A 27,794-nucleotide genomic window follows, 5' to 3' on the forward strand; every position below is an offset into this window, starting at 1 on the left:
ATTCAGTGCCAACAGAATATGCTCACATTCCTTAAACTTTCTCCACAGTAACTGCCACACAAATAGCTACATCTGGAGCACCAAGTACAAGAAATCAAGCAACAACTGATTTTCCAACAGTTGGAACACCAGATGCTGTTACAGGACAAAACACAATCAGACCTGTGACAACTGAGCAACTAACCCCCCCAACATCAACAACCAATGCAATTCTTACAACAAGTAGGAATGAAGGACCCACAACAGTGTCATATACACCAACAACTGTTGATACAACACAAGAAAAGCCAAACACTACCACTGCTCATTTAACACCAACAACTGTTGATACAACACAAGAAGAGCCAGACAGTACCGCTGCTCATTTAACACCAACAACTGTTGATACAACACAAGAAGAGCCAGACACTACCGCTGCTCATTTAACACCAACAACTGTTGATACAACACAAGAAGAGCCAGACACTACCGCTGCTCATTTAACACCAACAACTGTTGATACAACACAAGAAGAGCCAGACACTACCGCTGCTCATTTAACACCAACAACTGTTGATACAACACAAGAAGAGCCAGACACTACCGCTGCTCATTTAACACCAACAACTGTTGATACAACACAAGAAGAGCCAGACACTACCGCTGCTCATTTAACACCAACAACTGTTGATACAACACAAGAAGAGCCAGACACTACCGCTGCTCATTTAACACCAACAACTGTTGATACAACACAAGAAGAGCCAGACACTACCGCTGCTCATTTAACACCAACAACTGTTGATACAACACAAGAAGAGCCAGACACTACCGCTGCTCATTTAACACCAACAACTGTTGATACAACACAAGAAGAGCCAGACACTACCGCTGCTCATTTAACACCAACAACTGTTGATACAACACAAGAAGAGCCAGACACTACCGCTGCTCATTTAACACCAACAACTGTTGATACAACACAAGAAGAGCCAGACACTACCGCTGCTCATTTAACACCAACAACTGTTGATACAACACAAGAAGAGCCAGACACTACCGCTGCTCATTTAACACCAACAACTGTTGATACAACACAAGAAGAGCCAGACACTACCGCTGCTCATTTAACACCAACAACTGTTGATACAACACAAGAAGAGCCAGACACTACCGCTGCTCATTTAACACCAACAACTGTTGATACAACACAAGAAGAGCCAGACACTACCGCTGCTCATTTAACACCAACAACTGTTGATACAACACAAGAAGAGCCAGACACTACCGCTGCTCATTTAACACCAACAACTGTTGATACAACACAAGAAGAGCCAGACACTACCGCTGCTCATTTAACACCAACAACTGTTGATACAACACAAGAAGAGCCAGACACTACCGCTGCTCATTTAACGGCAACTACTGTTGATACAACACAAGAATTTGCAACTAGTGTGGATGCAACTTCCTCTATCAGACCTGAGGCAGCTACAGTTACGTCGAATATAAAAGCCACCTCTTTATCTAATTTCTGGATGAGTAAGTTACACGTGCACAAACGCAAACAGAAACACAAACCTTTTAAGATGTAGTCCTTTTAGTAGAGACCTTAAATGCCATTTAATGACCTCTAAACCTTCAAATATCCTCACATGCAGTTTCTTTGTTTATCTCCAAATATGTTTACCTGACATTTTAAAAAAAACGTGCCATTGTACAAGTACAGCCAAACTTGTACACACCATACACAAACAAATATGCATACAAAACGTCTCAGTTTACGCATGTAATCATGTTTCCCTGAGTAGGGAACGAGACGCTGCGTCGACATTGTGATGCTATGGGAATGCCCTCTGCGTGATCGCGTCTGAAGCACGTATGTGCACCAGGAATGTCATGACTCTGCCAGGCGGAAGAACCCAAGTGCAGGCAGGCGGGAAATAAGGGGTTAACAAAGACTTTATTTTACAAATAACAAACAAAGTAAATACCCACGAGGGGGTGTCAAAACAAGAACGAACTAAAATACAAAACTTGAACAAAACACTTCCCTCGATGGGGCAAGAAAAACTAAACAATAAGCGACACAACGTAAAGGCAGGGTATGGTAATAAAAATAAACAAACAAGGCACAGGTATCGGACAATGCACAGGAACTCACAGTACAAGGAACGGACACGGGGTACATGGAACTCTGGACGAAACATAGCACAAGGCACAACGCACGAGCACAGGACAAAGAAACATGAGGGCATTTTAAAGGGAAGACAAACAAAGGATAATTAACGAGGGCAGGTGGGGAACATGAGGCATGGAAGGGAAGCAATACAGGAAATGAGAGGGGCGGGGCCAATGACAAGACAAGAGAAAACACATGGAGTGTCAAAAGATAAACACCCCATGGCTTTCTCACACTAAACCAAAGGCTTTGTCACGACTCTGCCACAAGACCAAGAAAACCATGACAAGATAAGGCAGAGTCGTGACAAGGAAGCTATAAAAGCACATTCCAACAGCCGGGTTCAGCCTAAATGTGCCGAAGCAAGGCGTGACAGGAATGCAGGGAGTATGGAAGGGAGAAGCTGCATCTCGTTCCCTACTCAGGGAACCATGGTAACATGCGTAACCTGAGACGTTCCCTTTCGAGGGAACTCTACGCTGCGTCGACATTGTGAAGCTACGGGAACGCAATATAAACGCACCATACTGCCAAATGCCTGTCTGTGTGTAAGCACTGCGCACATCTAAAACAAAAGCACCTGGCCCCCAGGTGTAGCTCCGACGTCTAGCTCGTAGAACCTGATGAACATGAGCGGAGAGGACCAACCCGCCGCATCACAGACATCCTGAACTGAAGCTCCTAGCCATAAAGCCCTGGAGGCTGCCATACCCCTAGTAGAGTGAGCGCTGATGGCGACAGGTGACGGCCGTCCAGAGACCTCATATGCAAGAGAGATAGCCTCAACTATACACTTACTGAGTGTTTGCTTGGTCGCCGGAAAACCTTTCCTGGATGAACCAAAACACACAAAGAGTTGGTCACATCTCCTCCACGAAGAAGATCTGTGCACATAAGCATCCAGTGTTCGCACTGGACACACCAAGTTTAGCTTATCCTGGTTCTGATCCCCAAACGGGGGAGGGCAGAAGGCCTGTAAGACAATGGGCCGCGGCACATTAGTAGGCACCTTTGGCACATAACCATGCCTAGGATACAAGAAAGCCTTAACCATCCCAGGCGCAACAACCCTGGCGCGGCTTACAGGCCTAAGCCTCAAAGCACCATGAAGGAAGCGGGTTACCAATGGGTTTCTCCCTAGTGACTGAACAGCTAAGGGACCGTGATAGGCGGAAATGGCAACCACATAAACATTCAAAGTGGAGGGGGATAACCCAGCGGTAAATTTCTCCTGAAAAAACTCCAAAACTGTGCCAATTGGGCAGTTGACTGGGTCGTGTAGGTGCACATTGCACCACAAAGTGAATACTCTCTACTTAAGAGAATACAGCTTCCTCGTGGAGGGAGCTCTGGAGTGAAGGATGGTGTCCACCACCCCAGTTGAAAGACCCGAGCCTACTAGCCTGGCCCCCTCAGGGGCCACACATGCAGCTTCCACAATTTCGGGTAGAGGGCTGCAATACTGCCCCCCCCCCAGAGGCAGAACGTCCCTCCTCAGAGGGATCTCCCATGGCGGGCCGTCGAGTAGAGACACCAGGTCTGGAAACCATGCTCGATTAGACCACAATGGGACTACCAGCAGTAGGCGAATTTTCTCTCGACGAACCCTCTCCAGAAAAGTGTACAGACGCAGCCGCGGCCACGGCTGTACCATCGTGTCAAGCCCCAAAGGGGCTGGGTGATCGAGGGAGAACCACAACGGACAAAGTGTTGTCTCTTGAGATGCAAAGAGGTCCACTTCCGCTGGACCAAACTTCCTCCAAATGAGCTCCACCGCATGGGGTGAAGTCTCCATTCCCTGGGCCTCAGCCACTGTCATACAGCCGGGGATATACATTGCTCTGAGCGGAAGTATTTTCCCCTGAGCCCAGGGGAGAATGTGTCGTGCCAGTTTGGATAATGGGCGTGATCGCAGACCCCTTGGTGATTTATACATGAGACCACCGATGTGTTGTCTGTCCTGACCAGCACATGGTAGCCTCGAAGGTTTCCAAGAAAGTGTTTCAGAGCTTGAAACACTACCAACATCTCCAGGCAATTTATGTGCCAAGCAAGGTGATGGCTTTCCCACTTTAGACAAACTGAATTTTGAGCCTTTCGGCTTTCCATAATGGCACCCAAGCCTGTGAGGGATGCGTCTGTTGTTAGTATTACATGACAACACTGTGCTCCCAGCACTGGCCCCCGGGATAAAAACCTATGTTTCTTCCACTGTGCCTAGGCACGGAGACATGTGTGCTTGACCTTGATCATGCGGAACGGGTTGCCCCTTGGGGAGAACCCTTTGGTTTTCAGCCACCACTGAAATGGTCTCATGTGTAGTAGACCCAAAAGTATTACGTTGGATGCTGCTGCCATCAGACCTAACAGTCTCTGAAACTGCTTCACAGTGTATGACTGGCGTATCTTCATTCTGCCCACGGCTAAAAGAATGGACTCGATACGAGCAGGGGACAGGCAAGCCTGCATTGTAGTCGAATTCCATATTACACCCAGAAAAGAGGTTCTCTGAGCTGGAGCAAGCACACTTTTCTTGGCATTGAGCCTCAACCCCAATATCCAGTTGGCGTAGATCTAAGATAGGACGAAGCCCCCCGTCTTTCTTCGGGACTACAAAATAGCAGCTGTAAAAGCCTGACTCCCTTTCGTGAGGAAGAAAATATTCTATGGCTTCCTTGCACAAGAGAGTTTTCACTTCTTGTTCCATTCTTAATGTCTGTTTGGGACCCACAGCGGTAATTAACATTCCGCTGTACTGAGGTGGACTACATCAAAACTGAATTTTGCAACCTCTTTCTATGGTATGCAGAATCCATGGAGATATTTTTGGCAGATGTTCCCACGCTGCCAGATAATCTATAAGAGGGACCAGCCTCACGGGGCTGGCTGCTGGCATACTGCCTGAATTGATCCCTACATCCCGAAACATATTGGCGGGAACCAGTGCTGATATTAATACGATCTCTCCCCGCACACAAGATGCCCGTTCTTTTAAGATGGCTGTGCCCCGAAGTGCGCGTTGGGGCGGGGCAAACAGATGCATTACGCAGGGGCATCGGAGAGAGCCGGTCACCACGAAGTGAGGTGACAAACTGTCCGGCAGTCATCAGGACTTTTTCTTAGCCGAAGCCTTCTTCGCATACGATAACAGCACTCTGTTCTCTACTTAGAAGGGTTCAGCCAAGCGCGGCTGCCCGACCCCCAGTCTCTCTGTGGGGGAGCGCGGGATGCCACACTCTGCTTCTGGTGAGCTCTATACGATGCCAAGGGCTGCTCCCGCCCAGCAGCCCCCGACCTCTGATCGTGACGGGGGAGGTATCTCTTGAACGCCGCCGACTGTTTGTGAGCCTCCCTAAACCTCTCGACAACAGTGTTGACAGCATCACCGAAGAGGCCAGGGGGCGCGACTGGAGCATCCAACAGGTACTCTCTGTCGGACAACTTAATGTCAGATAGGTTGAGCCACAGATGCCGCTCTGTGGCCACCAACGCTGCCATAGACCTGCCCACTGCCCTGGCTGCCTCTTTAATAGCCCTTAAAGAGACATCAGTAACCTGGCGAAGCTCTTTAATAGTGTCCGAGCCGCCACCCCTGTCAGACTCATCGAACCCTTTTAACACATCTGCTTGGTACACCTGCACGACAGCAAGAGTGTGTAAACTTGCCCCAGCCTGCCCTGCAGACTCATAAGCTTTCCCCACTAGTGACGATGTTAACTTCACGGGTTTAGTGGGGAGTGTGGGAGCTTTTAGCTACGACGCCGCGGAGGGGGAGAGAGAGCTTGCAAGCGTCTGCTTGACCCAGGGAATCACTGAATACCCGCGTTCACTCATCCCCATGATGTTGGAGTACATGGTGGCATGAGGAGTGTGAATGCAGGCAGAATATGGAGTTTTGAATGACAGACAAGGCCACGGCGGCTGGGGCTTCTGTTTAAGAAAGCGCTCATCCAGCATACTCTGGGGGCGAGCGCTCTGCTTTTCAGCCGGCCAATCTAGTTTTAGGTGAGTTACGGCGTTCGTCACTACCTCCAATAAATCGTCATAGGAGGGGGACGAATGAGGATGGCGAGAATCCAGAGACGGGGCACTGAACCCCGCGGGAGAGGGTTGAGAAAGGGCAAAACACGTCTCATACCCCTCCGCGATATCCAACTGGGATCCCCACGATCGGAGCCTCCGCTCTGCCTCAGCAGAAGCGGGGCCGGAACCGCGGGGAGCACGCGGCCTGCCATCCTCCTCGAAGAGCGACAAGCGCGAGCGAAGCGTGCGGAGTGGCAGCCTGTTACAGTGCACACAGTCTCCATTGGACTGATTTTACATACGTGCTTCAGACGCGATCACGCAGAGGGCATTCCCATAGCGTCACAATGTCGACGCAGCGTAGCGTTCCCTCGAAAGGGAACTAAAAAGACTACATATGCCATAGACTTACATTTTGACAAAACGCTAAGGATAAGTACACCCTCCCACACACACACACACACACATGTTGGTATTGGTGGTTTACAGGGACATTCCATATACATAATGCATTTTATAGTGCACAAACTGTTATGTATATTCTATCCCCAACCCTAAACCTAAGCATCCTTAAAAAGTTTCTGCACTTTTACATTTTCAATAAAAACAGTTTAGTATGTTTATTTTACGTTTTGAATTACAAGGAGATCGGTATGTCCTCATAATTTAGGGGGCGTGGCCAAATACATGAATACATGCATTGTAAGGACTGTGCATCCTTATGATGTAGGTCAAACCAGTCGACTCCACACACACACTTGTGCACACTTGAGAAATATATTGCTTGATCTGAGACTGATTTTCCTAGTAACCAACTTAACAATACGGTGTTTTGCTAAAGCTGATTATGGAACATTAATGCAATATTACCTAATTTGCTTTCTGTACATTTATATTGGTAAGCTTTATGAATTTTTCTTCTCAACAGCAACATCTGTGTCCCTGAGCACCACAGAGGTAAGAGACCCATCACATTAAAATATGAACGTCTGACTTTACTAGAGCCAAGAAGAGTGTATCCCGGAAACCCTTCGAACAAACCACTTCCAGTGAATGTACTAATATGAAACATGAATAAAATGGCAATTCATATTTGTAACTTGTTCTGTTTTGCATTTTCAGTGCAATCCAACACATGCAAACGGTGAGATTTTTCACTACATCAAAACTTTAAATATCGCGAAGTCAGGAACATCATTGTGAAATGTGCTCAGTAATATTCTCTCAGTATAAACAAGACTAAATGTAAACACTCTCTCAGTTGCAAGTCTTTCTAGATAAAAGCAAGTTAATGTACAGTAGACATTTGTACAGCACATTTGGTTTGTGTGCTGTCAGTGATAATCGTTCTGTATACGTAGTGCCCTCTTGTGGATAGATAAGACAATACCAGTTTAGGGAAAGAACTGTTCACATGAAGAGGTAAATAAATACCTGCTAATAACTGAATAAATCTATGACTTTTCCCTGAAACAGGATCATGCAGTCTGACCAATGTGTGAGTGCTTTAATTCATTAAAATGAATAAACGCCAATAATAAACAGTGATATTTCTTGTATATGTCACTCACACTCGCTGTGTGTTTTGCTACTACAGAACAACAGGCTACTGCAACACAAACAACTTCACTTCTCTGGTGAGTCGTCTCTTTATTTAACTTGTTTTTTTTATAAACTGATGTACTTCTTACCATTAGTCGGATTGAGTAAGGCTCCGATGCATTCCGCTGAAGCGTTTGAAATCATTTGTAAACTTAATATCACAAAATCAGTCAAAGTACATTTTAAGGAAAGTAAATTGATCTAAAAGCGATGCTGCTTTGATCTAAATGACTAATATAGAGTTTTATCGAACGCAATACGTCTGACTTGACTCACGATATCCGGCGATTCGCTCTCGTGGTTTTTGATATCAAGAAGTCGAACCCAACATGGGACTCTTCGTGTTTCCCATAGAGTGCTGAACCTTCTGCAGCATGTTTCTCATTCTAGCTCGTGAATCAGTACACGGTGTCTGACAACATTTTTCCAACAAATGTTCCAGCGTCAATTCCAACATGATTCCTTATTGTGAAGTAAAACGTAACCACTGGTATTTATCAACAGGCAAGACCGATATTTATTAATTCTGTCTGTTCCTGTCCTGTCTATCCTGTCGTGAGTAGCCTTTGCTTACTTTGATTAAACAATAAAGGTTTGTCCTTCAAAAATGCCCTATCGGGATCCGTAATGGAGTGGCTCGCGGAGAGACTTTAGTAGAGGCGACGTCATCTAGGGAGCGTTGGGGTTCATAGTTGTTGCGTTGTACTGTGGCAGCCGCGTTTTAGGATTTAAGCTAGCTTTACACTGCATTGGGGGAGCTTTGCGATTGAGACTGCTTTTAAAATGACGGACTCTCAGAATGTGCTTTTGGTATAGTGCAGCGCTTCAATGAGAGAAAACGGTTGTTTGATAAGCATTGGGGAACTAAGAGGAAGCGCAAACACTATTAGAATGGCTTATTGAATGGTTACATTTTCTGTGAATTGATTGATGAATCTGCATTTGTATGATCACTTTTTTGGATCTCTGGAGTGATTCATGTTTTTTGTTTGTTTGTTGCAATTATACAATAATGTTTTATGTTGGAACTTGAAAAAATAGTGTTCTCGTTTCCACTATAGTTTACAATTCTAAATAACAAGTAATATAAGGTTGAAAATAGAAATAGTTAATATTCAACTTCTTTAAGTTTTCAGAAATATTTGCCATACACCACTCCTTTGTTGGTGGCAAATGTATATGCAAATGAACACCTGTAACAACAATGCTTTGTAGTGTTACAACCTTCCCACCTCAAAAGGAATTTCGCTTGTGAGGTCAATTAAATGGTTAAGTTTAATATTTTACAATTCTCTCCTATATGTACATCACGCTTAATTTGCATTTTTTCAAGGAGAAACTTTCGTCTAAGGAAAGAGACCGTAAATAACCCTTCATACAGACCAATTTTTCAGCATTCCAATTGTGGGGCTAAATTTTGGTTTTTTCATACCTAGATTCTAAGTGCAGTGGATAATGCTACACATCAGCTACAATGTGTATCAACCAACAATGCTAGTTTCCCTCAAGAGGAACTTCATATGCTCCAATGTGAGCTTGGAATGATCATTACGTCAACACTAAATGTCGTAGTTCATCTTGTAAGAAAAACACATTTAAGACCTTTTATCTGCTGCCGGAAAACATTTGCTGATTCAATCTGCCTGCTTTGCTTTTCTCATTTCATTAAAATGTTGTTTGTATTATTTAAATATTGCTTTATTTAAGTCAAAGTTGTTTTAAATTTGCTTTCATGCTTTCATGCTTGTAATATCTAAAAATTTTCACAACTGATTTGGCGGGGGCAGAACTAGTGACTTATGTGCAACTGTCTTTACAGCCTAAAGGATTAATCGCTTATCTCCTAATCAGTTATTTATTTAAATCAAAAACAATATGAATGATTTCTGTTTCAGGGAGCTTCTTCAATAGAGAACATTGCAGACAGGTTTGGAGCTTTGCACACATTGACTGTGGACAATGCACAGAATGTGGAGTTTGTCCAGTCATGGTTGTGTGTCAGACTGATCCCAATCCTCCCGTACATCACAAAAGAGTTCTTATCTAACATGAGCAAGATCAACTTTTCATGTGTCACCTACCAGACAATGTATGCCTTGGTGTACTGTACTTCTAGACCAACATGTTGAAATTGTGGCTGATCACTCAACCTATTTATTTTGATGTCTTTTATAGAGTTCAAACTCTTAATCAACAAGTGCATGTGGTTAATGAAAGCTTAAAAGCCTCAATTTATTCAAGCTTCATTCTGTCATTTCTCTCGAGAGAGCTATCAGGTACAGTCTCAAAACAAAAACTCAAAACTGTCTTTTAAAACATTTTAAAAAATTACATGTTTGCAATGTATTGATGACTTTAAAATTAGACAACATTCAGTGATGTTGTGATATGCTTCCTTAATGTGTTTTTTTGTGCCCCCTAGATCCTGGCTGTCTTTCCCAAACCGCAAGCAGCGCCGACTGGCTTGAGCGGAACTTTGGCGAATTCTCCGAATATGCCGCCTTGGAGGATCTGCAGACTCTAAATGGAAATTTCTCCAGCGTGAGTAACTTGCCTCAGCTGCCCGTGCGGGGCGGTCAATTAAGCAGTCGCTGGTTTTGATGTTCATCGGTGATAACCTCTCTGTTGGCTGTCTTTCAGTTTGGATCTTTGGATCTGCTGACTCCCACCCAAGTAGCCAAACTCACACTGAGCTCGGGCGCTCTGAACAACACGGATCAGATCAACGCCGTGTTCGACCGGCTGGAGGATGGCCACGCCTTCCAGAATGTGGACGAGTTCCTGACGACGCTGGCCGCTGCTCCTGAGGCAAGTCGATGGATTATTAAGATGCCTGGCCGTGCGGAAGCCACGCACGCTAGCCCCACGTACCTGGTGTGATCGAAGTGCCTTTCACGCTCCTCGGTTTGTGTCTCCGCAGGTCACCGCTATCCCCACTGCTGTGAGAGACGTGATGATGAACCGGACCTTTGTAATCATCCAGCGGGTGTTCCAGGAGTTTGTGACCGAAGACTGGGTCGTGTGGTTCACCGTGAAGCTCACCCCAATCCTCCCCAGTTTCACCGCGGAAATGCTAGTTACAGTCACAGCTGACATAAACTGCACCAACTACCGCGTGATGTGAGTGCCTCTGCCACCTTGGGCTCAGGGAGGGCGCAGAACTCTGCCGGCATGTGACCCTCATCACCCTCTCTGCCTTTGTGTTGCAGCGTCAAAGGACTGGGCATGGTGTTCTCCGAAATGGCGGCCCTCAGGATCCAGGAAATAACCCAGGTTCTGGTGGAGTACCTCGAGCATTTTGCCACCCAATTCAACACGCCAGGTAACTGTTGCTCCAGTGTTACTCCATCGCAGGAACAGCGTGCGTCATTTGCAAGTAGCTGTTGGTCCAGTATCATAACCTGCCTCCACACCTTTCTTTAAAAACAGCTTGCGGACAGAACGCTCGAAGGGATGCCCAGTGGCTGAACGTCAACCTGGGTCTTTTCTCGGCGGCGGCCAGTTACTCCGACCTTAAGGACTTGAACGTCACAGTGGTAAAATACGCACATCCTTTTTACGTTTCTGTTGTCACGGGGCTTTTGTCTCCAGCCCTTGGGCTGCACTGCCGCCTGAGCTCACTGAGGGCCGGGGAGCAGAGCACCGAAAGTCATGTACTGTGTCCTTGGTGGTGGGGTTTGTGTTCACCTTAGCTGGAAGCTCTGGAGTCCCTCTCACCTGACCAGAAAGCGGAGCTGCTGTTGGATCCGTCCACGGGTGCCCTGGAAAATGAGGCCGTGGTGAAGGAGGTGCTAGGCAGCATCCTGGAATCCACAGACGAAACGCAGCTCGAACAGTTCTTTGAAGCGTTCGTGGAAGTCACCAAGGAGGTGCGTTGTTTTTAGTCTTCCGCTTTATTGTGCCAGTAATGTGTTTGAACGAGCAAGCTATGCCCGGAACTTCCTTGTGTGGTTCTAAAGCATCTCTGTTCCCCTCGCCGCCAGGGAAACGTCAGCTACATCGAAAACACAGCTGTCCGAGACACAATGCTGAATATGACTTTGACGGCTCTGGCTTCCGACTTCCCCACCTTCCAAACCAGCGACTACCAGCTGTGGTTCCAAGTCAATCTCGTGGTGCTGCTGGCCAGCTTCCAGCCTTCGCTTCTGGTGGTGATCCCCACCAACCTCAGCTGTGACTCTTACGATGCAGTGTGAGTGATTCGATTGGCCTTTGCGTGTTGCGTTTTCCTGCAGTTTGTAAAAAGGTGCTTGACAGTTGAAACTCTTTGCTTTGTTTAAACAGACTCCGAGGCCTAGAGATTGCTTTGGCGCTTCTCCCATCCGAACTACAGGAGGAGCTCAATTCCAGCATAGACATACTTCGTGAATCACCACCAGACGGTATGGCATTTTCGAAACTTCTCTGGTATACGATGAAGGGGAAATAAAAAGCGTTGTCAGATTTATTTTTTAACAGAAAGGGCAAATGCAATCAAAGAAAAATGCATGTGAACGTATGCAGTGTATGAGTGGCCTTCACCTGACAGAATTCTCTTTTGTCTCTGCTTCACTTCAGGCTGCTCACCTCCTGGTCCAGTCCGTGTTGTAAGTGCTTGATTGTTTAAAATGCATTTTGAGCTGAATGAAAGCCCATTTTGAGCTGCTTGTGATTGACGTCTCTCTTCTAACTGCTTTAACTTCTCTCTCTCTGCCTCTCTCTCTCTGCCTCTCTCTCTCTGCCTCTCTCTCTCTCTCTCTCTCTCTCTCTCTCTCTCTCTCTCTCTCTCTCTCATTAGTGCAAAGAAACAGTAGCGAATGGTGAGTCAGAACACGCGAAGCTCAATCTCTGAATGAACAGAATCTTTTGAAGTTGTCAAAACATTGTAGCTAGCTATGAAGTTGTGTGCCTCATTGTTGTTTCTTGTTTTGCAGAAGAGAGTCTCTGTAGAGGGTTGCAAAGGTGAGTATTGGATTTACTGTTAAACGAAAACATAGCTTGGCTACAGAAGGGGCTTTTGAAATGAGAAAATGTGCTTTTGCAATTTGCAGCGGTCCAACTGAGTCTGGAGGTGATCCCTGCTCATCGCACATCCCCGAGTATGCCTGTTCCTCGGTAAGTGTTCATTTGCACGTACGCCAAACGCCTCTATTTGCCGTGACACGTGAATCCCAGGCAGATGTTTAACTCCTCTAACTGCCCAAATGTGTCCTCTCCTTTCAAGGCTATGACTCTGTCCTCCGGCGACCTTGCCACGCTGTTGTCCTGCGAGCTGGCGGGTAGCACGCTCTACGCAGTGGAGATGTGGAAGCTTTTCTTCCAGAAATCTTCAGGAGTGCTTGGAGACGCTCTGTCAGAGAACTCCAACAAGGTTGGCCACACGCCCGTTTTCTGGAACAGTCAATAAAGCGCTGCCTTGCAGTTTTCTAATGGCATGTCCCACTCTCCGTAACAGACCTTCGCCGTAACGCAGTCTGCGACTCACGCTCTGGATGCCATTGGAGAGGTGATGGTCTACAACTTTGACGCCGCGGAGCTGTCAGACGCAGGCTTCGTTGGCGGCTGGTTCGCGGAAAAGCTTCGGCCGCTCCTGCCAGCAATCTCTGGGGACCTTCTTTCCTGCCTTAGCTCCAAGAACTTCACTTGTGACACCTACCAAGTCGTGTAAGTGCACCAAGTGCCGAGAGAAACGGGAGAGGGGGTTTGGCAGTGTAAAGTGTGGCAATCCCTAACGATCGCTGATCTTCATTGATTTAGGGTGCGGGCTCTCGACGCGCAAGCATTGCTCATGGGAGCGGAGCTGAGGGAGACGGTCGTCAACGAATTCATCGTTCCCTTCCTGTCCAGGGGTGACCTAGCAGGTATGTGAAGTCGCACCGCTGTCTTGAGCGGACATCTACAGTGCCTCACTGCTTTAGGCATGTTTAGCAACTGGGCTGGTCCCAGCTATTTCAGCTGGCTCACAATTCAGTGGGGTTCTGATGAGTTTCCTTGATGCTGTGTGCGAAACCCAGATGCTGGCTGTCTTTCCCAAACCGCAAGCAGCGCCGACTGGCTTGAGCGGAACTTTGGCGAATTCTCCGAATATGCCGCCTTGGAGGATCTGCAGACTCTAAATGGAAATTTCTCCAGCGTGAGTAACTTGCCTCAGCTGCCCGTGCGGGGCGGTCAATTAAGCAGTCGCTGGTTTTGATGTTCATCGGTGATAACCTCTCTGTTGGCTGTCTTTCAGTTTGGATCTTTGGATCTGCTGACTCCCACCCAAGTAGCCAAACTCACACTGAGCTCGGGCGCTCTGAACAACACGGATCAGATCAACGCCGTGTTCGACCGGCTGGAGGATGGCCACGCCTTCCAGAATGTGGACGAGTTCCTGACGACGCTGGCCGCTGCTCCTGAGGCAAGTCGATGGATTATTAAGATGCCTGGCCGTGCGGAAGCCACGCACGCTAGCCCCACGTACCTGGTGTGATCGAAGTGCCTTTCACGCTCCTCGGTTTGTGTCTCCGCAGGTCACCGCTATCCCCACTGCTGTGAGAGACGTGATGATGAACCGGACCTTTGTAATCATCCAGCGGGTGTTCCAGGAGTTTGTGACCGAAGACTGGGTCGTGTGGTTCACCGTGAAGCTCACCCCAATCCTCCCCAGTTTCACCGCGGAAATGCTAGTTACAGTCACAGCTGACATAAACTGCACCAACTACCGCGTGATGTGAGTGCCTCTGCCACCTTGGGCTCAGGGAGGGCGCAGAACTCTGCCGGCATGTGACCCTCATCACCCTCTCTGCCTTTGTGTTGCAGCGTCAAAGGACTGGGCATGGTGTTCTCCGAAATGGCGGCCCTCAGGATCCAGGAAATAACCCAGGTTCTGGTGGAGTACCTCGAGCATTTTGCCACCCAATTCAACACGCCAGGTAACTGTTGCTCCAGTGTTACTCCATCGCAGGAACAGCGTGCGTCATTTGCAAGTAGCTGTTGGTCCAGTATCATAACCTGCCTCCACACCTTTCTTTAAAAACAGCTTGCGGACAGAACGCTCGAAGGGATGCCCAGTGGCTGAACATCAACCTGGGTCTTTTCTCGACGGCGGCCAGTTACTCCGACCTTAAGGACTTGAACGTCACAGTGGTAAAATACGCACATCCTTTTTACGTTTCTGTTGTCACGGGGCTTTTGTCTCCAGCCCTTGGGCTGCACTGCCGCCTGAGCTCACTGAGGGCCGGGGAGCAGAGCACCGAAAGTCATGTACTGTGTCCTTGGTGGTGGGGTTTGTGTTCACCTTAGCTGGAAGCTCTGGAGTCCCTCTCACCTGACCAGAAAGCGGAGCTGCTGTTGGATCCGTCCACGGGTGCCCTGGAAAATGAGGCCGTGGTGAAGGAGGTGCTAGGCAGCATCCTGGAATCCACAGACGAAACGCAGCTCGAACAGTTCTTTGAAGCGTTCGTGGAAGTCACCAAGGAGGTGCGTTGTTTTTGTCTGATTTTGTCTGGCTAAATGAGTTGTGTTAGTTGTAGTCGTTATGTGTATTAATTATTATTTTCAATCTACCTTAACTTTTTCAATTTAATAACATTAAGCATTGTTGGTTGGCTTCAGACACCTGAGGAGTATCTAAAAGTATCTGCTCTGCTGTCTGTGCTGTTGTTGCAATATGTTTGTGTTTTTAGTGTTCATAGTTTTTGATTACTTTCAAACTTTACATATTATTTACTTTAAATTATATCATGGTGATGTGATGAATCGTGAAAATCCACTGTTATTGAGAGTGATCTTTGAAATACTGTTATATTTCTTTTGTATCAAATTTTTGCAACACAGCTATAATTTCATCATTGTGTTTATTATTTTTTTAGAGGAACGTGTCAAGACTGGACTCTGCTGTGAGAAGCACTGTTCTGAACATGACCTTAACTGCTCTGGAGATCAGATTTGAAACCTTTACCCCGCAGAACTTTACTCTGTGGTTCCAGACCTACTTGCACCTTTTCCTGCCTGGAATGAATGCAGAAAGCCTTTCTGTCATCCCCCGAACTATCAGCTGTGACACCTACAGAGAAATGTGAGCAAATCACCTGTGGACACACAGTTTGACCTGTAAAGATTTTAGGAGATTCTTGGCTTGTTACAAACTATTCATAATTTAATGTTTGTGATCTGTCATCTGGGCAGTCAACACATTTTCTGTGTTTATACTCATCAAATGCATTGAATATATATATTAAAAGTGCCACTCTAAAATTAAGATCAGGCTTTTTCTGGTTCATCAAACATTATGACATCATCATCACTTTTCTGGTGAGAAATCCAGAACTGTTTTTCTCTCACACATTAGTATTGAGGATTAATTCATGAGATTATTTCTGTCTTTGTAGAATCAAAGGCTGCGATAATGTTTTCAGCAGTCTCACACTGCTTCAGTCAGAAGATGTCTACAGTTTCATACAGGACTATCTCTCCCACCAGACCAGCCAAGGTACGTTTCTCTGTATCAGTGTGTGGACCAAATGTTCCCTCCAAAGTTACAATTCCAGACATTTGTGGCCTTGTGGGGACATTTTTTTTATTGTCCCCATCAGGAAACCAGTTTATAAATGATTTTTCTTTGAAAATGTAAAAATGAAGTTTTGTGTGATGGTTAGGTTTAGGGGTATGGTGTATGTGTGTAACACGTAATATGTTTCTCTGATATTCCAGGACAGTCGTGTGTGCTGAGTGTGAACAATGATTCTGACTGGGTGCAAAAAAATTTTGGACAGTTCAGTACATTCGCCTTCTTTACTGACTTCATCACCTTCAATAAAGACTTTAATGGGGTGAATAGAGAATTATACATATCTATGTGCTTCTGTTTTAAAACCTGTGTCTCTCTCCCGCTCTCTGTAGGCAGAAAGATGAGAATGGAATAAAAGTAAAGGGTGTATATGTGCATTGATTGTAAGAGATGAAGGCAGTAGTTTGTGCAGCAGCTGATGTGTGTCTCTTCTCCCCCACTAACATCTGCATTCGCTCGGTTTCTCAACACCTATCAAACTCTGGCATGACCTTTGACATTGTGTGAAAGTGTTTCTCTCTCACATCTTTAAATTGATCACAATGAAGGAGAAAGTGTGTCTCATCTCCACCTCACCAGTGTCCCAGTGTGCACAGACTCCATGTTTGTCTGTGTCTGCCTCTCTCGACGGCCAGACTGTGATCACTGTGTCTGTATTCGCTCAGGATCCGTCTCTGTTTCACATCTCCAACAGTGTAGACATCATCTGACAGATTGTATTTTCTGTTTAGGGTCCGATAGCATTCCAGTTTACTTTGGTTTTTACTTTCCTTTTCCCAATGATCTCAATATGACTTTTGACTTTCTCTGATCATTTGGTTTATTCTGATTTGGTTCTGTTCAGTTGTGCCGGTGTGAAGGTTCAGAGGCAGCTGGCAGAAGGGACTGGCTTTAGGTCTCAGCTCTTGGGTTTTAAGTGCTTCATATTGAAGTGTGTGAGGAGGACTTGAGTTAAGGTGTTTCCAGAATTTGAGAGAACGTTTTTGGATGTGTATTATCAGGGGGTATGTGCCTAATTCAGCCCTGCATGCATTATTTGGTGTTCTTCTCTGAACTCTTGAGATGTTTCTACAGAATGCAGCATGCAGGGATTCTATGGGGTGTTTATCCCATTTGGAGTAATCTGTCAGACACTGTGGAGCCCAAACCTCGCAGCCATATAGAGCTATAGGCATACTCACACTATCAAAGATTTGACACCAGATTGGAACTGGAATAAGTGTTTGGGTGAATTCGCCTTTGATGGCGTAAAACCAGTGTTGGGTGTAACTAGTTACTTAGTAATTAGTTACTGTAATTTAATTACTTTTCCCTTGAAAAAGTAAAGTAAGGGATTACTCTTATTTTTTCTGTAATTTAATTACAGTTACTTCTGATGTAATTGATCTATTACATCAGTTATTCTGATGTAAAAGTCTAACTTTAAAATCTGTGCTTTAATGTATAATTCTCACATTTGTATACTTTGATCAGTTAATAAGAGTACATTATGTAGTTTAATATTATTTATTTGAATGAATTAAATAAGCCGTTTCATGTCTATCCTTCAATCACTTAACTAATCAAGGTTGATGTAGGATATAGAAAGTAATTAGTAATAAGTAACTAAATACTTTTTGGAGAGAGTAATTTGTACAGTAATCTAATTACACTATTGAATATGTAATTAGTAACTAGTAATTAATTACTTTTTCAGAGTAACTTACCCAACACTGCGTAAAACGCATGTCTAGCTTTCTCTTTCAGTGCATTCACTGCCAGACCAAAACCACCTGACGCGCTGATTTTTAGGCCGAGATCATCGTAGTGTAAAGTGTGTTCTATTGTAGTGTTTCCCAGAGTGAATGTGTATCTGTTATCCTGTCATCTGGCTTTTTTCTGTAAAATCATCATTGTAGTTTTGTTCAGATTGACTGTCAGGGCCCAGTTTTGACAGTATTTCTCTAGCAGGTGTAGGTGTTGCTAGACCTTCGGCAGTATTTGACAGCATTTATATAGAAGTTAAACAGAGTTGGACTCAAGTTGCATCCCTGTCTTACTCCGTGCCCCTGAATGATGTCATAAGATGTCATTTTCCTCCTATGCCTGATTGTAGAATTTTATAATATAGGCCTTCATGCCATATTGAATCAAATGCTTTTTTTAAATCAACAAAACATGCATATATTTTTCCTTTGTTTTTATGATGGACGTGCTCATTGACTAATGCCTGTAGTGTGTAGATGTGGTCGGTGGTGCGGTGGTTTGGTAGAAATCCGATCTGACTTTTACTGAAGACATTATGTTTGGTAAGGAAAGCTTGAATTGGAGTATTCAGGATACTACAGAAAGTCTTCCCCAGGTTACTGTTCACACAGATGCCTCGGTAGTTATTGGGGTCAAATTTATCTCCACTTTTTATCTCCCCAAAAAAGTTTATCTCCACTTTTCTCTCTCTCTCTGTTTTAATAGCCGTGTGTCTCTCTTTCTCGTTCAGGTTGAAGCGGCAGCGGTTCTGACTGTGTCTCAGCTGGTTGAGTTGTGCTCTTCCCCCTCACAGCTTCACGGAGCACTGGACGTTTAAACTGTGATGAGTGCTGTTAAACCGCAGCAGCTGTCAAACTTTTTTGATGTTCTTTCTCTAAACATCCAAGTATGTTGCTGCTGTGGTAGCCGGATATTCTTTCTTCATGTGTTTGCAAAATGTTCATTGACCGCTTGGCTTTGGTTTATGTGGTCCAGTGATATGTTCTCTTGTGTGCAGAAGAATGAGCGGAACTACTCTGAGGAGGTGAAACAAGCGTTTCTTCAGGTTGTGTTAGACAGAGCTGGCCTGTCCTCCCCATCTCTCAATGATTCAGAGGTGTTGATATGGCTGACAGTTCGACTGAGACCATTGCTCTCCGTTCTGACCTCAGCAAACGTTAACGTGTACTTTGACATCATCAGAAGTCGAAGCTGCAGCTGTATTCAGGAGGCGTAAGAGATTCACTTTCAGCTCAGTGTTTTACTGACGTGAGAGAGCGTTTCTTCAAACTCACCCTGTGTGTTTCATTGTGTGAACAGAGTGAAGGTTCTGGATACCCAGAGATCAAATCTGAATGAAGACATACAGCGTCAGATATATGACAACATCCAACAGTCACTCAAAGGTAGAAAATGCTCGAACACACACACGAACCATCAAACACAACCCCCTTCTGCTGAATATAGTGTTGTTGCAACAGTTTGTGGAATAGAATTCAACATTGTAAACCCGTGTGTATTGCTGTAGATGCACCGCCTCTACGCTGTTACGTCGACGGGAGTTTCTACATCTTCCTCAAGAATTCCTTCCTTCACTTTGGATTTCCAGACGTGAATGGCATCATTTCCCTCATCCCTGTGGAAAGACGGTCTCAGGTACTGCAGCCATATATCCAGCCGTTGTGTTCCTCCTCCTCCTCCTGTCCATCAGCGCCGTTCTGATGGCTTCTCTTTCTGCAGGTGTTAAGTTCTGTCTCCACGGTGGAGCTGAGGGAGTTTCTGAACTCAACCCAAACTCTCAGCAATGGATCTGGACTCTGTGATCTGCTCCAGCAGTACAACCAGACCACACTTTACATGGAGACGGTAAAACTCGGTGCTGTCTGTCCAGGGCCTACGTATGTAATGTTTTAGGCAACACAGATGTGCTGATGGTTCTTAAAGCAATTAATCAGTCTGGACATCATTTTCACAATCTTTAAACACACGATCAGATGAATGTGAGTGTTATTACTCGTCTTCTTCACTAGATGTCGCCATGTCTGTTATATTCATTCAAATGCTCTGCATTGCTTAATAAAACACAGCGGTATGAAAGCGTTTTAAAATTCACAATCACAGCCACTAACATACTGTTGACAAGAGCAAAGTTATACGCATATCTGTCAACATTTGGGTACCAACATCTGGGAGACCAAGTCAAGTGTTCATGATGCCGAATGTTACGCTTCTCTTTCTTAGAATGGGAAAGGAAACACCACACACAACTGCTACTTATTTGAATTTCCGTCAAGAAAAAGATAGTCATGTTGTGTAAAGAATCCGTTGAAATGTTCATCAGTGTGTATGTAAGTGTAAGTAATACATAACATATGTCAACGGTCCAACCCACAAAAGATCACAAGAGAAAACAGTCCCGTACTCTCTCCGGTAGCCATATTAATTCAAGTGCTTTTAAATTTCCATGATTTACTCCAGAACCACGTCATCCAAATCACCTGTGACCTTCAGTCACTGACTGCGACGTCACATTAAAGAGTCATTTTCTTTCTCATCTTTTGTGTCCCGCAGGAGCCGGTGGAGTCAGAGGTTTTGGCCCGGCAGGTGTTGTCCTGCGTGTGGCCTCAGGTTCTGAGGGTGGAGAACCGTTCTGAGGTGGATCAGTGGTTTGATCAGCGACTTTTCCGCTATCTGCCCTTCCTCACTGCGCAGCTCATCGTCCCGGCACAGCTCAGTGGCGCCACCTGTCTGTCCTACACAAAACTGTAAGTATGCGTCCTTACTTCCACCTAGCGTGCTTACACACCACAATAATATGAATGTCTGGCTTAATGCTACGTGTGTGTGCTCAGTGTTTTTGTTCTAGGAAACAACTTCAATTTCACCAGCACAGATATCTTCCCTGCTGACGTTTACAGCTCGATAAAGAACTATTTGACAAACGGTAAAGATTTAAATACTGAATGATATAAGAAACAATGTACAGTGAGCCAGTTTTCAGGCTCAATAATTCTATACTGACTGGGATGTTTGAACCGCAGAACGGTACCGCTGACTTTGTGTGTGTTTGTGTACAGGCGGCTCTCCGCGGTGCTTCGACCCCTCAGATCCTCATCTGAACTCCACAGACTGGTTTGTCCGCTCCATCGGCATCTTCATCAGCTATCTCACCCTCACTGACCTCAAGTCCTTTGTGTCGACTGACCAGGTAGCAGACGTTCACGTTCACGTTTGAAGAGTCCAGTCGAGTATCTCCAGTAGTAACGCTCTTGTGTCTGCTTCGTTCTCTAGATCGGCATGTTCTTAGAAAACCAGGAGAACCTTCAGCTGTTCAACAGGACGGCAGAGATCAAACAGGACATCATAGAGTACTACACCACCCAACTGTACACAAGGAACCCATACTTCAATCCCATCAAGTAAGAAATGAATACAGAAGCATATTGGTCAAAAGGCAGAAACAATCAAGACAAAAACATGAATGAAAAAAGTTGACTTCACAGTGAACAAACCCAAATAATACAAGATGTATTCACACATGGTTGCTGTTTCATGTGTGTGCGCAGGCTGCCCAGTCGCTTCTTGTGTAGTGTCCCTTCAATCGCCTTTGAGAATCTAGGAGAGAGAGACTCTATGGCGCTCATACTGAGCATCAACATGGTCTGCAATGGAACTGAAGATCTGGAGGTATTGAACAAATCTATTCATGAATCAATCTGTTGCTGTGCAGCGGTGACTCATATCCCATCATCCCCCATCATGTTTCAGATCACAGCGGCTCTCACCGCCAATCTCCCGTCCATCACATCGGCCTCTATCCAGTTGCTCGGCAGTCAGAGTGTCGGCCTGAGTGAGGCTCAGATCATCTCCGCCCCTCCTCAAGCCATCAAATCCGCGCTGCCGACTCTAAGCAACATCACCAGCTGGAATCAGGGTCAAGCTAATGCCATCGTGCAAACTCTCACAGAGTCAGGATTTTCAGTGAGTCTTCTACCGAACGCTCCACGTTCAACACAATACACGCAGACAAAATGGAAAATGGAAGTCTGAGAGGGTTTGGGGTTGAGTGACATCATACCCTTGTGTTCTTGACAAGTTCATCCAGCGGCTTTGTGCATGTTTTTCAGATCAGCTCGGGTTCCTCGCTGCTGTCTCTCGGGACGCTGGTCAAAGGCGTTCAGTCGAACGTCATCTCCAGCATTTCATCGGCGGAGCTTCTGACCATATCAACCAACCCCACGTTCATCACCAACATCATTTCGGCGCCGTCCATCGTGCAGCATGTTTACGTCATGAAGGTATGACGGAGTGCAGAAACCGCCAGACGGACTCATTAGTCTTTGACTCCTTTATTAAATAATTTTCTCCTCCCCAGCTCGTGTCCATCGATGAAAATAAAGTTATTGAGAATGTTCCGGACATGTTGGCCAGCTCGATCCCCAGAGTGTTGCTAGTGTCTCAAAGTTCGGTGAACGTCACGCTCATCAACCAGAAGCACTGGACACACGATCAGGTGCGATGTTTCTTCAGATCTTATTGTCTTTTGTTTGGTATGCCTTTGATGATGACAGCACACGTTAATGTGAAATTCATACATTTCATTGGAAAAGATTTTTTGTTTATTTGTGTGTCAGGATTAATTTCTCTTTGTTTGTGGCTTAGGCGGTGATGCTGTTTCGTTCTGTGGCTGAAGTCAGTGACAATACCGAGGAGTAAGTTATTCAGAGATTGTGTTTTTGGTTTAGTTGTGTGTGGAGTTGTGTGTGATGTGTTTGTGTGTGTCGCCCCCTGTAGGCTGTCGGAGACTCTGCTGCAGGGTTTCACCTGCACTTCAGCACAGACCATGAGCGAGCAGAAGGTGAAGGAGCTGGTGAAAGCGTGCAGACATCGACCTGGACGTCAGAAGATTCAGCTGAAAGAGAGTCAGGTACGCACGGCGCTTCACACATGTGTTCTTTTATCTTCAGGGTTTTCTGTAACTCTTTATTGCTTCACCCTGTAGTTGACGTGCATGTATAATTACGTGAAAAATGACGTCTCGCTGAGCTTCACAGATCTTCCGCCGGACATGCTGCTGTACTATGGGTGAGTCACACACACACACACACACACACACACACACACACACGATCTTACACATTTGTTTCTTCACCTGTGTGTTGTGTTTGTATGTCAGCTATGAGAAGGTGGAGAGGACAAACTGCAGGTCATATTTTAGCGCTATGGGCAAGGCGGATTTCACTATTCCCTCGAGCATCCTCAACAAAAAGACAACTCTGTTCAACAACGCACGCAATTGTCTGGTCAGTAACATTCACACACACGCACCGCATAGTCATAAACACGTGATGTTAATGTTGATGTGTGTGCGTGTGTGTGTGTGTGTGTGTGTTGTAGGATATATCAGGTCAGAGTCTGAGCAGAGAGCATGTGGAGGTTCTGGGTAACCTGACGTGCACACTGGAGCCCGAGTACATCCAGAACTCTGATCCAATCATCATCGAGAGTTTGAAAACCTGCAGCGATCTGTCAGACGCTCAGATCGGTGCTGCAGAAACACTGCTGCTCTCTGGAAACACACCATACGGGTGAGGAACACTACCATCAAAATGACACATGCGTAGATTCGATTTACATCTTTTCAGGCGTCCAGACGAATTGCTTGTTCGGATTGTAATTAAGATTTAGACATCATTCATTAAAGATTATATCATATTAATGTTGCTACCTTTTTTGTATTTACAGTATGTAAGAATATTATTAGATATTGTTGTTAGATATGGTACAGCCTCTTCATCAAATGAAGATCCCGTTCAAAGATCCACATGAGAAAAGAGCTTCAGTGTGTCCCGTGTTGTGCTTCATGTGTCATGAGAAGCAGATGAATGTAACGTGTGTTTTGATTTCAGACATTCATCTTCGTGGGATGAGCAGACGCTGGATCGTCTGGAAGTTCTGCCTCTGTACTTCACCGATTCATTCTGGAAGTGTTTCAGTGTGGTATGAACATCTATTCTCATGTCTTACCCTCTTCTCTTCCTTCATTCTGTTAGTGTGAATCTGACGTGTCTGTTGTGTGTGTGTTATAGTCTGTGAAGAGGAGACATCTGAAGGTCTTCATGCCGGCGCTGAAGGACAGAAACACTGAGAAAGACAAACTGAAGAAACTCTTCAAAAACTGTAATGCTGAGTTAGACACTCAAAGCAGAATGATACGTTCTGCAGGTACAAACACTACGAGCTGGTTCTAGATGAATAAAGAGTGCGGTGGAGCGGTTCAGCGTTGTTTGATTGTTGGTGTTATTGTGTGTTGATGTAAGGCTGCACTTTGGGTAACGTCACTGAAGCCGTCATTGCCGACGCCTCCTTCCCATTCGGCTACACCGCCGCTCAGTTTGACGCGTGTCTCGACTTCAAAATCCTCAAAAGTAACCTGGCCGCCGTCACCGACAAAGTTGATGACAGCGATTTCCAAAGAATCATCCTGAACAAACTCAATCAGGTGATTGTAACGTGACGTTGTGTTGTGACTCAAGACTGCTGTATGTGTGTAACTGTAATGTGTGTGTGTGTCAGGCGTACCCTGAGGGTCTGGACGACAGCGTGCTGACGGTTCTAGCGGCTGTTTCCCGTCAGGCCACGCTGGATGAAATCAGATCGTGGAACATCACCATAATCGACACCCTGACAGCTCTGATGGACCGAAGATATGGAGAATGGGACAGAGAGAAGGTGTGTGCGCGCTTAAATTTGACAGATTTGGGGACAGATTTACTAACAGCCTCTTTTGGCGTAAAAACACCCTACTTTTTAATGTGCGCCTTGGTAGTAAATCACCTGCAGAAATATCCACACCCATCAGTGCTTTTTTGGAATTGTGCTCTCGTGCTGTTCTGTTTAGTAAATCTGGCCTTAAGTTTGACGAAAGGTTTGTAAAATGAAGTTTGGTTTGTCTTATAGTCCTTATATAATTCAGTTGTATAAAAACCGCTTGTACAGTCGTGGCCAAAAGTATTGGCAGTGACATAAATTTTGTGTTTTGCAAAGTTTGCTGCTTCTGTATTTGTAGATGATTTTGCCACGTGTTTCTGTGGTTTACTGGATATCTTAAGTTTTAAAGGCGTTTATTGGCAAAAACCTAGTTTTTCATAACCTCTGTTATTGGCTCTGGCACGCTGGATATCAGCTTCTGGGCCTAATCCTGACTTTGCCTTATTAGTGCTCTTGAGTTGATCACAACTTGTGGGCTTCTGCTTGTCCACTCACTTTTGGAGGATTGACCACAGGTCCTCTGTATGGGATGCAATGATTTAAAATGCATCGGATCACTCTGCATAATAATCTTTTAACAATGTTAATGAACACCACAACAGCTTCAGCAGAAACTTTGCAAAACACAGCATTTATGTCACTGCCAATACTTTCGGCCACGACTGGATGTTCTGGATGTTTTATAATGTAGTTGGTACGTAAACATATGTTGTGTGTTGATGTTTTTGTGGTGGTGTTGTTGTTTTGTAGAGTAAAGAGGTGATATTGAGATATCTGAGTGTGGACAGTCATACATTAGGCACCAATGAACTGAACGCCATTCTGTCAAACCTGTGCACACTGGACGCGTCCACACTTCAGAACATTACTGCAGACAGCCTGAGGTACAACACACACAATATCACTTCATCCTCACTCAGAAACTCATGAACTCTCATTCATTCAATCAATTCTTTCTTTCTCTTCTCTACGTGTGCAGGAACGGCAATGTCCCGGATCTTTCCTCGTGTACCTTTGAGCAGAAATCAGTCCTGTACACCACAGCAAGATCTGCCTTCAGCGCTAAACGTGACAACCAGCCTGCTTACTCGCACCTCATCAGCCCTTTCCTGGGTAACACACACATACACCTCAATACTACACACACCTCCGTCTAACACCTCTCAATATAACCACACACACAACTGTTGTCTCTTGTGCATTATTGTCGTGTGCGTGTGCATGTGTAGGTGGAGCTTCTGCTGAGGACATTAAAGCTCTGGCCTCTGAAAACATCACCGTTGACATCACCACCTTCAGAAGCCTTTCCATAGCCGTCGTCAAGGTGACACACCGATAGATTCCTCTTCATGTGCCTCAGAATCAGTGCCTGTCATTTGACTTCATGATGTGTGTGTGTAGAGTCTGAATGTGGCTGATGCGCGAGCTCTGATGGGCGTGGCTGTAGCAGATCTGAAGCTGTTTGAAAACGACACCGTGGTTCGGGCGTGGATCACCTCACAGCTTCAGTCTCAGTTAGATGTGCTGAATCTGAACCTGCAGGGCGGCCGGGCCGACTCGCTCACACCCAAACCCGTCAGCTTCAAACCCACCAACAGCCAACCCGACGGCATCACGCAGTCCACGAGTCAATCATCTTCAAGCACGACACACGGTGAGACACACCCACTGATTATGATGCGCTGAAACACCACAACCAATGACATTTACTGCCTACAAACAAACATCATGAAGAATATAAAGCGAGAGTATTCAAACCCTCTGTTTTTCAGGTTCTGCCTCAACGCTGCAGGTCACTTCAGGAGTTTGGTTCATCGCATCCTGCGTCTGGCTTCTGAATTCATGTGATACATAATCAATATCACAAATCCATCAGATCAATGTCAGAAATTCAGATCTGAAACTAATCGTGTCATTATCAATCACTACTAGCATCAATGTCAGACAATGTTACTAATCAAACATCTGAACAGCAATAATCTATGAAAATAAAAAAGAGATTAGTTTTAGAAATCGCAAATATCCAATTATAATGAAGCTGATGTCAGTGATTTTCTTTATCATCAGCTCAGAATGAAGTCTTATTTATGGGTGGTAATGTTAAACTGAATTCATTTAAGAATTAAAGATAAGAATCGTCCAATTGTTTACAGTTGTTTGAAAATGTTTAAGTAAATCACACTTGTTAGATTAATAAATTATTTCTGTATTCACTGTCACTGTTATTTTTTGTCTCTAGTAATTTAAATCAATTAAAGTAATAAGCAGCTATTAATAAGTGAAGACTCTTTGTGTGTGTGTGCGTGCGTGCGTGTGTGTGTGCATGCGTGCGTGTGAGCGCACAGAGAGAGCGAGAGGAAAATTACCTCTTAATATAGACAACGGATAGTTTAAAAAGAACCGATAACTCCGAGAGCAACATTTTTTATCATTTTTAAGCAGATTTTTGACCCTGCCTTGAGCTGAGACCCTTTTCAAATTGGGGCCTGTGTGGAGATTGGTAACAGACTGAGCTTCAGAGGAGGAATCAACTGGACCATTGGATAGGAGCTTGAATGAACTTTTGATGCCTTTGGATATTTTCAGGATATGGATCCTTGTCCCTGCCTTGAGCTGAGACCCTTTTAAATCGAGACTTATATATTAGACACAGACTGAACATCAGAGGAGGTATAGACTGAACTATTGAAAAAGGAACTTAAACGGACATATTTTAATACCATTGGAGATTTCTTTGGATGAAGGTGGGCATTTTGCTCTTGTTTTGCTGTCTATATTTCTCAATATTATTTATATTTTGGATATTTTGACCTATATTAATACATAAAGTACACAATAGGAATTTTGAAAACAAACAGATCAACAGTTCCCTTTCTGTCGGTCTCTCGACGTTGTGTCGAGCCGACAGATGGGGTTCGTCCCTGAGAACCAATCGCTTCCGACTTCTTAGAAAAGGCCAATGAAATTGGCGAATTAAATTTG

The 27,794-nt window shown here is 45.0% G+C and overlaps 1 protein-coding gene across 3 annotated transcripts; it reads left to right on the forward strand.

Annotated features, from left to right (window-relative positions):
* The first annotated feature begins 1,502 nt into the window (after positions 1-1,502).
* Positions 1,503-27,084, forward strand: LOC130553357 (uncharacterized). 3 transcript variants are annotated; one of them, XR_008962851.1, is made up of 34 exons: positions 1,503-1,521; positions 7,113-7,141; positions 7,307-7,328; positions 7,661-7,682; positions 7,782-7,821; positions 9,223-9,366; positions 9,682-9,875; positions 9,962-10,062; positions 10,209-10,327; positions 10,427-10,594; positions 10,707-10,906; positions 10,996-11,108; positions 11,216-11,322; positions 11,479-11,655; positions 11,770-11,978; positions 12,071-12,168; positions 12,344-12,372; positions 12,564-12,585; positions 12,700-12,727; positions 12,817-12,880; positions 12,990-13,136; positions 13,221-13,429; positions 13,523-13,626; positions 13,780-13,898; positions 13,998-14,165; positions 14,278-14,477; positions 14,567-14,679; positions 14,787-14,893; positions 15,050-15,226; positions 15,619-15,824; positions 16,138-16,238; positions 16,460-16,578; positions 18,793-18,948; positions 19,060-19,173. XR_008962851.1 is itself a non-coding variant. In XM_057332276.1 (28 exons), the coding sequence occupies exons 2-28, from the start codon at positions 18,886-18,888 to the stop codon at positions 26,665-26,667; spliced, it is 3,654 nt and encodes a 1,217-aa protein (XP_057188259.1). In that variant the 5' UTR covers positions 16,465-16,578; positions 18,793-18,885; the 3' UTR covers positions 26,668-27,084. The 3 variants fall into 3 exon arrangements, 1 of the variants encoding a protein (XP_057188259.1); XR_008962852.1 differs by lacking the exon at positions 9,223-9,366; XM_057332276.1 differs by lacking the exons at positions 1,503-1,521; positions 7,113-7,141; positions 7,307-7,328; ... (26 more) ...; positions 15,619-15,824; positions 16,138-16,238 and adding exons at positions 19,362-19,447; positions 19,570-19,697; positions 19,782-19,907; ... (20 more) ...; positions 26,214-26,466; positions 26,585-27,084 and having other exon boundaries at positions 16,465-16,578; positions 19,060-19,274.
* The last annotated feature ends 710 nt before the right edge of the window (positions 27,085-27,794 follow it).

Source organism: Triplophysa rosa, linkage group LG4, assembly GCF_024868665.1.
Source record: "Triplophysa rosa linkage group LG4, Trosa_1v2, whole genome shotgun sequence".
NCBI classification, from domain to species: domain Eukaryota; kingdom Metazoa; phylum Chordata; class Actinopteri; order Cypriniformes; family Nemacheilidae; genus Triplophysa; species Triplophysa rosa.